The following is a 12,179-nucleotide window of genomic DNA, read 5'->3' on the forward strand; positions in this document are numbered from 1 at the left end:
AGGATGAAGTCCCAGACTTGGCAAGGAAAAAGGAGGCGACACAAAAAACAGAAAAGGGAGAGGAAGAAGAGAGAGTATCAGAAGCATGTTGAAGAGGATGCCAAGCTGCTTTCAGGAATACATATCTGCATTCTCACTTAACAGAGAGACTCAGCCACCACAGACATCGAATCAACCGTTCAGGTAGAGCGCTCCCTCCTACATTCTGGTAAGAAAGTCATATATTCTTACACATAAAATGCCATAAAAGTATGCATTGTCTTCTATAGATACACCGTCACTTTAAACCAGTGGTGGACGAAGTATTTATATTCTTTATTCAAGTACCAATAGCAATCATTAAAACATACCCCATCATGCATTTAAAGTCCTACGAAAATAATTATCAACTAAATGTAAGGAAGGTAAAAGTACTTGTTTGCATATACTGCATTATAATAAATGACATTGTTCTTACTGATGCATCAATGTTTACTGTGGTTTAAAAACTACGTTATATACAGTTAGATATTAGAGTCCAGTTGCTCCCAACCTACAGTTCGGTCTCCTGACAAAATGTTTTTAATGTAAAATTTAAATCTGAAAAGTAACTAGAGCGCAGTGTATCGGTCAGTAAAATGCAGTGTAGTGAAGCTATTTTGTTATAAATCGTTAATTTACTTTAGTAAAAACAGGCAAGTATGGAAGACTGGTTGGCCCATGACGGGTAAGATCCCCCTGCTAAACCTCGGGACAACCTAAGGCAGGCACAGCCACGACTACTTGACCTGGTTGCCACTGTGAGCAGGTGCAGTGTGCGAGAACGCTGCGACTGTGTTTTTGTAATATTCCAAGTGTTCATTAAATATCTGGTTTTTGATGACCACAAATTCACATTAAAACCATTCAAAACCACATTATTTTCATTCCCTTTTTCTTAATTTATGAACTAAAATAGTTGTTGTATTACTACATCAGGTTTACACACGAGTCACAAATGACCCATGTCTTCCAAGTGTGATAACAATGAAAAACAGACATACTATAATAATAATAATAATATTGTAGTATAATAGCATTGACAGTGTGTCACACTTTGTCTCATGTTCTTGCACAAGAACACAAGACTTGATAACAGACTACAGATTAGATGTAGGATGATGCAGTGTTGAGGGAGGTAATTGCAGGTGTTCTGACAAAACTCAAGAAAAGTAAAACATCCCAAAAAACATTTACAATCCCCTAAAATCACCCTGTCCACTTTATAACACCTTATCATAGGTCTCCAACAGGGCGTCTGTGGTTGCACTGCAGGGGGGGGGGGGGTACCGGTAATTTCTTTTTTTTTGCTTTGCATTGAGCATTCACATTCCCTCCTCCGCTGTGTTTCATGAAGGGCGGGTGTCCCGCCACACACACCTACAGTCAGAGAAAGGAGAGGGGTGAACTAAAAGAAGTTCGCTTTTATTCAATTAAATAGTTAAATAGCATCGTGCATCATCCTAACCTAACGCCTCCTAACCCAACCTACTTCATCCTAACCTAGCATAACGTAACCAAGGTTAGACCAACATATGGATACGCGACGCGGACGTTTATTTTGAAATCTACCATAAAATTACCATAATTCATGATAAAAACAGAAAGCAGGAAACATACTGCAACCAGCTCTCCAAAATCACGTCATTTTCAATCCATAGTGTAACATGCAAGTAGTTTAAGGCATATCATTTGGCATTTCATTGTACCAGTTTGTCATTCCACATATTTTACCTAAACTTCTTGAAACATGAAACACAGGATTCTTTGCACACAAACAATACATCATTACGTTTCATGACTGGCTGGCTGCTGTGCCAATATATAAATCAGAAAATGTTTTAGTTTACATCGTTGAACGTAATACAGATCATCCAGCAGATTAAAAATCAATCTACATGTTGCTGTGGCAGTAGGTGAATGAGTTTTAGTCAAAGAGATGCTCCCAGCTTCAGCCATCTTCTTATTGTAAAGGCGAACTCTCGGTGGGAATCATTATCCTGGACTCCATGCTTCTGATCAAAGGCACTGAGGACAGACCAAGAGAAACATGTTAAAAATATATTAACTCAAAGAATGGAATTAATGATCATTTCCATTTTAAAAGGATAATGGTGCCTCTAAAGCAGGGGTGTCAAACATACGGCCCGCGGGATGACTTTGCAAAGTGTGAAATTTGTTGTTTTGATCATAAAGTAAAATACTACATTGTTCAGTTCCAGATCCTTCGTAGATACACTGTGATCTGGAAGTTGTACTGCACATGTGTAAATGATAAACTGAGGCACACTATTGTTTTTTTTCTTAAGAAATTTCAGGTTGTTCATAATGTTTTGTAAAAAGATAGTTCATTAAATGTGAACATTTTCAGAATGTACTTTGGACAATTTGGAGTGTTTATAGTTTATTAGGATCTGATTTTACTGGTCCGGCCCACTTGAGATCAAATTGGGCTGCATGTGGCCCATGAACTGAAATGAGTTTGACACCCCTGCTCTAAAGGTTATAATAATGGTACAAAGAACTTTACACCATTATGATATGATAGATGTTACCGGTCAGCACTTATATTGTAAAGTAGAGTTAAATGAATCATTAGAATACACTCGTTATGTCATGTTCACTGTGTTTTACATACATTTCCCAGATAATACTTTGTTGCAGAAACATGTATCCAGCTATAAATGTGTGTTATTAAGCTGAGGCAGAGAACAAATACTGTGGAAATTAAATCAATAAATATACTCATTTCTTTTTTCTCTATGTGTATATTTGAACCAGTCAATTCCTCCCTAATATGCCAACTCACATATAACCCTGTGCTTACCTGCTCACTTTGCTGCTGCAGGACGGCTCTGCACTGATCTCTTCCTATTCTCCCATCTGTTGCTCAATACACTTCCCAGGGAACTTACACAAGTTGTCTGTCTGAACTGTTACAATATCTGCAGTGCTTTTCCATCTTGTTTGAATTGTGAAGCATTTTAACTTTTACATGCTGTCATTACTCCCATATGCAATCCTATCTAAAACATGTTGAAGCAACAACTGTTATTGCACCCAATAAAGTTAAACCACAACTTCAGTCACTGATTTGATCTAAATCTCTCTTGCAAATACTACAAATATTGGCTTGTAATTATCATTTTATGGAGGCACACATGGCATTATGCCAAATGGTAGATGATGTGTAGTTAGTTTGCATCTCTCCTACCTGTATAATACACATTTGCATCCCATCCCTCCTTCAGCCAGGCAGCGTTCCTGGTTTCCTCCCGGGACTGGAGGCTTTCATAAGCTGCAAACACAAGTAACCAAAGCATACATTACATGAAGTGTGAATGGATTTATGCTACTCATATGAAACATTAAGCTTTAATATTCTTACAGAAGCAAGCAAGTTAGTTTGGACTGTACGTATAACCTTTAGAGGCAGAATTACCATGGAAGCAGAAATAATCTAATTGCTTGTGTTAAACCTCAGTAGCTGGAGCTAATAGGTTTAAGGATAAAGAGTAATATGCATATTACTTAACAATAATTGGCCAAGTTATTCAAAATGTTCTCAGGTTTGTGACCATGCGAGTCAAATAAAAAACCCCACCCTCACATCCTGGATCCCTCTTCCAGGACGGACAGACATGAATTATATGTTGTGTGTACAGAATACACCACTGTAGCACAATTACAGTCTGGACCATCAGTGGGACAAAATGATACAATGGGAATCATTTGACAATCAGTCATGGACTACCCCCCATTATCACCTTCTTCTAAAGACCAACCCACAAACAAATACACATCATTTAAACAAGACGTCACATGGCAGCAGTTTCATCTTCGTGTCGCTATACAGAATCGGAGCTAGTTGAGCTACTTTTTTCCTTTAAGACAGGTATTAAAGCTTGACTACTCCCCGAACATCCAACACAATACCTCTGAGATGATGAACAAACGTAACGGACTCACCCCACAAATGATGAACAACATACAGGTCGCCGATCTGAGAGAAGAACCCGCCCACCGCTTCTTTGTTTTCCTGTCTGTACATGATCGCCCTCGCCCTGTTGTAAGACATGTTATTTTCAGGGATATAATGATCACCTGAACACTTGATGCTTACAATGCCATAAGTTCAGGCAACTGATATCCTTTATATTTTAAACAAAATGAAAATTGTGGAGCCTTACCAGTGGTTTCCCCATTCAATCATAGTTCCTGGCTGAAACACATGAGGAGGTAAAGAATTAGCAAAGTTTAGAACTGAAACATGACTTGGCTTGTTTATTTTACACAGACCAACTAAAACTCGAGGAACTTCTGCGTTGGTTACATACAGATTTTATCACAGCTATGTTTTGAACCACTTCATCTCCATTTGCGGACAGCGCACTCCTCCACACAATGAGTCAACTGTGAATAAGTCTGTGTAAAATCCCATGGTCAGCATTTGGAGGGGCAAAATAGTAGAATGGGCAAGGTGTTGTACCAGACACAATAGCCAACCTCTTGGCATTGATGTGCACTGCAGTGTCTTGTTGTAGTGAGCTGATCTAAGAGCTCAATAAACGTTGTTGATAAAGAGAGATAAGAGGAGAATTGCATCACTGCTACAAGGCAAGAAGAACCAAAACTGTGTGAAACAGTGATCCTGTACGCTCAGGCTTTCATGCTAACGTTAATAACAACTGGCTCCTGAATGTATACAATATGGCTCCCACATTCAGTCGATGTGGAGGCTGCTGTGTGATACAAAATGTTATATTACATATAGCTGCAATCAAAATTGATCAAACTAACATGCAAGATATTCTACTGATCAACATATCAACTAATCCATGTTGAACAATAAAAAGGTGTAATAATACATATTTGTGTTCCCAAAAGCTTAATTGTGTTTTGCAAATATTTGGTGGCTTTCCATATTAGTAAGTGATTAAAAAACAGCATTATATATGTACGTTCTACATTTTTATTATCAATCTGAATAAGTCACTCATATAAATGTAATTTATAAATAAATCCAGATCTTCAGAAAACCTTGAATCCTTAGGGTTGAATACTGTTTGTCATTGTGTAGTCTTAATATGCAGAAAGGCAATACATTTGGATTTTATTTTAAGAAGGAACACAACTGAGAGAACTGACTCATTGACTATGTGAAGTCTCTATAAACCCATAAATACAATCTATAGAGTAATATGCAAATACATGCAAGTCATGCAACTATGTGTATTACATGTGGATACCTTGAGGCAATAGGTTCGCATCTCATAGATGTTTGGTCCTGTTCTGGGTATGGGTTCATTCCAGAAGCTGAACTCCAACAGGAGCTGATTTCGCCTTGAAACCAACATTTTTGCCCTCTCTTTCCGAAACTCTAAATACGCCTGTGAAGAGATTTGAAGAATGTTATTAATAAGTGAACTGTTCAGTGCATTTAGTCTGCTCAAGTGTGAAGTCAATCCTGGAAAGTTGAGATAAAACTCAAATCAGTGTAAGTTGCACATTAAAATATCAGCTTTCCTATTTTATTTAACAAAGTAAAAGATTAAGAAACAATTCATAGTCAACCTTGTCATTGTTCAGCTTCTTCAGGCATTCAGTCAAGGCCGGGTAGCCTCCTTTGTATCGCCATAGATGCACTGCAAGGATCAGACCAGCAGATGTCACTGCAGCACTGTGTGAGGACTGATGCCACCCACACAGCCAAGAGATGCAGTGGTACCTCCATCGCCATGTGATCGCTTCTTGCTGTCACTGACTACCTCTTAATGTATATTATACACTGTAAATGATCATATGTCGAAGTGTTGGCGGTGAGTCATCTGGTAGTGTCTGTACATTTTTCTGTGAAGCGCTGCCAATCGATTTACAGCCAAACGACAGCTACGTACATTCATGAGGCCTTGACACAGAAAAAAGGAATCTGGTCCTCAGTGCAAGCGGGGAGTGTGATCAACAAAGGGGTGACACTTTTCATCATTTGATCATCATGTTTTCTGTTTACGCTTGCACTTGCTGCTTACCAGCTTGGTCCTGTTCTCCGTACCAGGTATTCCAGCTTCCGACCATCTCGCATGGGTAGTCCTGGTCCTGATGGAGTCTGGTTTGCACCTCAGCCCTGCGGGCAGCATTACAGCATGTATACATTCTTCACACACACAACATTGTGTGAATGTGCCAGCAGTTCAAACATACTGTCACTTCACCAGAATGGCCAACTAGAGGGCACTCAGAGAGCATAAAGCCAAAAATGATCCAACTTGCTGTTACACCTAAATACACTACTTCAATTTTGCAATACTACTTGTGTGATTCTGCAAGAATACTATGGAATAATGTCCATCTTATGAATTTGGAAAAATATTGTATCAAGTCCTTGACTCAAAGCATAATTTACATGATGTGTCTTTGATTGTATGGAAAAGGAGGTTTCTAAATTTACACAAACCCAATAAAAAATGCAAAGGATTGAAAACTTGATCGCTGGAGTTAACGCAGGAAATGTTTTAAAGCAGTGAACACACTCACTCTAGATCGTTGTATGCTTCCAGAAACTCGGGTTTGACGTTGTGAACTGAAACATAAAAGAAGAGCCAGACTTATCAGAAATGTTTTTTTTTTATATAAATACAAGCAACCATCAAGTTTTTCAATAAAGTCATTTCACAGTCCGATTCAGCAAAGGCTTCTATAGACAAAACTGATTTGCTTTCAATAGGTTATAGGCTACGGCCGATAGAGTATTCCAATTGAAATCCCCACATGGTGTGATGTACGCCACAAAAAAGATCAAAGTCCTGGGAAGAATGATAGATTTCTGTATAAGAGACAGACACAGTTATCATCACAGACTCAAAAGAAAACCAGACACATTGTTCTGATGTTACAGATTTGATTCATCACACTATTACAGAACGACTTGTTGCTGCCTGGATGTTTCACGTGAATGATATAACAAATAATGTGTTGCAGTGCAGTCCTGTGCTTGTGTCTCATGCTACTTTTCTCTGAGGTCACTGAGGCCAGTATGGATTGAATTAAATCAACATCATTTGTTTAGCCGTTTTCTGCAGAGACAAATGGATAATAGGCTGTTGAGACTTAAAGCTGAATCTGTTTTGTTATAATATGATGGATCACATTCACTTGTGTTTGGCCTTCTGCAACCCCACGCTCAATGAAGTTAAACAGTCACTTGAAAGCAAGTAAAAGATCTTATGCCTACATTGAATTTTATACAGGTTGCTGGTCTCTTTCTTTGACAGCAGGTTGGAGTGGGCATCTTTCCTGGCATCAACTTTGTGCACAAATAAGGAACGGAACCAGCTTTTGTCGGCATTCTCTGAAAACCTCCTACACAGACACAAGATGAAAGAATGTTTCACAAAAGGCTCAAAGCAACAACATAAAAAGTTATCAACATTAAAAAGGAAAACTCATATGGGCTAAAAGATAGTCATGCCAATATCCTTTGATATGGAAAACATGCATACTGTATGAGTGAGTGGGCTGAATGCCATAGCTTCTGTCATCAGGATAACAACTTATTTTCACCCACTCTGGAGTGGATAAAAGGGGAATTTCATTTACTTTAAGAACTATTGTTACAATCTAAGAGGCTCCAATCAGTATGGGAACAGGAATAACTGTCTCAAAGTCGGAGAGCAGAGATCTAAAACTTTAATCTGTTGTGTCTTCAGGCACTTTTAAAGGAATTGTCCCAAAGAAGGTGAACTGGAAAGAACTTTAATAGTGGCATTAAAGCAAACAGGGACTATCGTACCAGTAATAGTACTACATTAAGATAAAACTTAATTATGTAATGCTCATGATCCCAAAAACAATCCAAAAATAGCATTGGTATTTAAATAAATATTATATATAGCTGTATATATATATATATAGCTGTATATATATATATATATATATATATATATATATATATATATATATATATATATATATATATTAGTGTTAAATATAGCTCCCACACTCAACTTGAGTCAAATTCAAGGACATTTGAATGATTTCACTAGCTTTTAATAGACTCATAATTTTGATACCATTTTAAAGCTGCTTCAATGTCAACATAAACTTCAATTTCAGGCTTTTTCACAGGGTGAGAAGAAGTGTTAAATCAAGAACAGCCCAAAGAGAATAGCTGGTATGTGCCCACTTATGGATTAGGAAGCTATATTATGTTTACTTATATGTAGCACTTTCAAGGCCGTTTGTTCATTCACACTTTCTAAGGCTTTATTTATTATTCTAAAATCCACAAACTTTCAAGGTCAGTGAGACTTCTCTTGTAATAACCTTAAGGGCCAATGGCTTTAATTAGAAACTATAATTAGAATTTACCATGGCTCTTTCTCAAATAAATAACCAAAGTAGTATTAAATGAACTATTTGTGAAAGCAGCCAGCCACAGAGGAAACTCACACAGGAGTAATTAACAAGTGGTGGTTACATTGAGTGGAGCTTCACGGGACAAAGTTCAGAGGTCCAACAAATGATTAAAGCTCATTTGGAAAACTACCTGGTTGTTTGGTTTATCATGACCCTGATGTTTTACATAAAGGTTATTTACTTGAGCATAATGTAATATAGGCACACATTGCCTCACTTTATAATTTAGCCAACGTCATTTCTTACACTTGAGTGAAGACAAATATAAAGTTAATATGCAGGCTGGAAAAAAAGTTTGTTGTAATATTAGCTAACTAACGGAACAGTTATAGCAAACGCTACTAATGTTAGTTACATTTAGGTAGCAAACTAGCGCAAATGTTCTCCAAGTTTAGGGATATTACGTTATATCTCAAAGTCATTACTCAACGAAGCTTCCAGATAATCACACATAACGTTACACGGACCTTTTAATACATACGTAGTACATTAAAAATAACTTATTTACCTGGTCGCTTGGTGCAGATTCACAAAATACCTGGACAACATCTGTCCTTTGGACCACACAGGCGGCGCCATGTTGCAATGTAAAGTAAAAACTTTTGTGCACACATAAAAACACCGGTCTGGTTAATGTTTACCTCGGCGGTGCCCTATTTGTTTTGACGGCTAACCCTTCAACTGCTAAGTAGTTAGCCCGCTGGAGATTTGAAAACACGCGTGACTCTGTGACGCAGTACGCACAGATCAATACGCACAATCCACGAGACAGTTGAGTGTGTCTTTCTATGATAACTAGGCGCTTTAAAAGCTGTTGCTTAAAGACGGAATAAGATCATGTACTAAAAACATAAATGCCATGCTTCAATTGTATGTATAACATCCGAGTTTTAATGAATTTGATTGTAATTATTCAAAAATACTTTCCCCATAGTCTAGGTTATGTAATGCTTTGGATATCTGTGTTATTATTATTGTATATGTTTACAAGTAGGTCTATGTTATGTCTTGTTTATGAAATATTCAAACCAAATACCTACATTCAGCATACAGTTTAGTAATGTTCCCCTTCCTACAAGTAAAGTATTGCAGCAAAATGTACATGCAAAATGATCCTACTCTTTATGAGGGATGACACCTTTCAGAGAGTTACATGAAATTACTCAGTTTATTATCTGAAGAGTTGTAACTATAGTTTTGCTGCTAAAAAAAAAGAAGTGTTTATTATAAATCTTAAAATCTTTTTCTGCAAAAGAGTGTCCAACATGTTACTCTGAAATCCTTGCCTTGAGCCATGTAGTTGCACAAAATGTAAAACTCAAGTAAAGAACATTAGGTACCTCAACAATGAACTTAAAGACCGTACTGACATAAATGTTTCGCTGCGTTCCATCCCTGCATTTAAAGATGACATCCCACTGTATCTAGTATCTGTAGCTCACTGTTTGAGTTGTCCTGCTGCAGTAAACAAGTCTCTTATCTAACACTGGACCATTCTTTCAAAGCTGGTTTCTCTATTAGACTAGTCATGCAGTACTTAAATCCTTTTTGTGCAACCCACTTTCACTTCTTTTCATACACAATGTGGTGCTCTCTGATCCTCTCCATCATTCTACCCACTGACATTATATAACATCAAATCAGATCATACCTAAAAAGAATCATACTCAATACCTGTATTGTATGCCTGTGTTCAATGACTTTAACAACACCATATTTCAAGCACGCACACATGCAGCACTATTTATTTTGGTAAATTAAGAAACTGTCTCTGAATAATCTTTATTTTAAATTAATTAGGTATTTAACAAGTTTTATTTCATACAAATACATTTAATTCAGAGGAATATGCTCTCATGGGTCTTTGAAATGTTTTACATCTTTTGTAAATGATATCCCCTGCATGCATCCATCTGTCGATGAAAACGTCCGCAGGGCTTTGACAAGACTTCTCCCATCTTTTATGGCATAAAAGTACATCAATTACAGTAACACTTTTCAAGCTTTTACTTTTCTGAATGTGCCAATTCTGCCTCCGTGATTTACTGTAAGCGCAGGGAATATTTCTTTCACTGCCGTATACAAATCTTCAAAATCTTGGTTCACTGTGATGTCCTAGAGGAATGATACAGAAAAGCCAGTGAATCAGTTTGAAAAGAAGAAGACTTGCAGAAAGTCTCATGCAGGTGGAATACGTGTGACTTACCGAAAACGATATTATTTCCATGGCTGAATGTGAGTTTTCCTGTACAGACTTGAGGATCCCATAGCACCCAGCATTCTGGATGGGATTCCTACCCATCTGGCAAAAGACAAACATGAGAAATGTAAGAATGTGATTATATTGCCACAGATGCGGGTGATGAAATACGTTGTTATGGCTATTATGGGGTTTTTACAATTGATCGCCACCCATTGTGTCATTTGAAAGTAATCCTCCTATTGGACATAGCAATGTTTAAAGGAATAGTTCAGCATTTTGGTCAATCCCCAAATCCCCCCCCCCCCATGTTAAAATGTACAACTTTACAGCAGAAATAAACAAGTTTGCAGCCTTGGCAACTTGTACAGGGGCCAAAAGTTGCGCGGTTTCGTCACTGCTAAAATGGAAACATCCGGAGCCATCCACTTTGAGCTTCACAACGGCTCTTCAGAAACCTATGGGTGACGTCACGGAGACTCTGTCCTAGTAAACATGTTCCCGGAAGACATCAGCACATTTTCCCAAAATGGCGAACTATTCCTTTAAAACCTGAGCAACGAATCACAAAGTTAAAATAGTGAACTTCCTAAACTCACTTTCACCCAAACTCTTTTTTCAATTCAGAAGTGCACACAAAATGAATATCAAATGCTTACGCTGTAACTCAATGTCAGTGTATTTCTTCACCACAATTTCTATTCACTAACTTGTTTCAGGCAGTTAAGATGTGTCCTTGTGGCGCTTGCATTAAAAGAAATACAGTGATACAGTTATTTATCCCATTTTACCCACTGATGGCCCCCATCGAAGCCAGAATCAATCTTTCAGCAGCTTACATTCAGGGATTTGATTGTCTTGTTTACTTTGAGGCCCATGGCCAGGTGGATAGCTCCTTCAGGGGGTATTCGGTTGTTACTGTGGCAAGAAACAAATGGAGGGAACAAAAAAAAAATGTGTGTTGGAGTGTGAGGGAAGCAATCATAAAGTGTTATTTTTTAAATGGCATTATTCATCCATGGAGCATAAATATCTGGAAATTTGTGAGGCAAGCTTTGTTTTGCTTGAGAAGTTAAAGAGAGGCAGAAGAAACTGAATTCCTTGAACTTTGTTTATGCTGGCGACCTTGCTTTAAGAAAAAAGGTTAGCACAGTACAAATCTGGTAGAGCAAGTTGGCCTCACCAGGAGACTCATAAAGTATATTTTGTGTTTGTAGTTTTGCCTCACAGTTAGCACCAAACAAGGTAAAACATGCTATTCGCTGTCATTTGTGAGAAGAATGATCTAAACTGAATTTGCAACTCAATTAGGCCTACCGTAGCAGATACTCATACCTCACATTCAACTCCTCCAAAACGCTGTTCTCTTTCAGAGCCTGACCTAAAGCAATGGCTCCTTCTTTACCAAAGCCATTAAATGACAGATCCAAAGTTCTGAGGAAAATGTTTCCCTAAAAAACAGAAAAGAATATGTCTTTGGTACAATAAGATTTCAAGTTCAAGAACAAGTACAACTTGAACAAGGTCTCTAACGCGATTAACTGAA

General features: G+C 37.7%; 2 protein-coding genes across 2 annotated transcripts in view; both read right to left on the reverse strand.

The window, feature by feature from the left end:
• Window positions 1-294: 294 nt before the first annotated feature.
• nipsnap1 (nipsnap homolog 1 (C. elegans)) lies at window positions 295-9,200 on the reverse strand. The gene is made up of 10 exons (XM_029440658.1): window positions 8,942-9,200; window positions 7,250-7,377; window positions 6,553-6,598; window positions 6,048-6,142; window positions 5,593-5,663; window positions 5,268-5,408; window positions 4,209-4,240; window positions 3,988-4,082; window positions 3,233-3,316; window positions 295-2,046 (listed from the first exon to the last, which is right to left on the reverse strand). The coding sequence occupies exons 1-10, from the start codon at window positions 9,010-9,012 to the stop codon at window positions 1,982-1,984; spliced, it is 828 nt and encodes a 275-aa protein (XP_029296518.1). The 5' UTR covers window positions 9,013-9,200; the 3' UTR covers window positions 295-1,981.
• A 1,044-nt stretch (window positions 9,201-10,244) lies between these two features.
• lrrc74b (leucine rich repeat containing 74B) overlaps window positions 10,245-12,179 on the reverse strand; it is an 11,940-nt gene continuing 10,005 nt past the window's right edge. The window contains exons 7-10 of the mRNA XM_029440381.1: window positions 11,969-12,084; window positions 11,473-11,551; window positions 10,640-10,735; window positions 10,245-10,548 (exon numbers count right to left, since the gene is read on the reverse strand). Of these exons, the coding sequence (XP_029296241.1) occupies window positions 10,432-10,548; window positions 10,640-10,735; window positions 11,473-11,551; window positions 11,969-12,084 (408 nt within the window). The 3' untranslated portion in view covers window positions 10,245-10,431. The remainder of the gene's footprint in view (window positions 10,549-10,639; window positions 10,736-11,472; window positions 11,552-11,968; window positions 12,085-12,179) is intronic.

Source organism: Cottoperca gobio, chromosome 9, assembly GCF_900634415.1.
Source record: "Cottoperca gobio chromosome 9, fCotGob3.1, whole genome shotgun sequence".
Taxonomy (NCBI): Eukaryota; Metazoa; Chordata; class Actinopteri; order Perciformes; family Bovichtidae; genus Cottoperca; species Cottoperca gobio.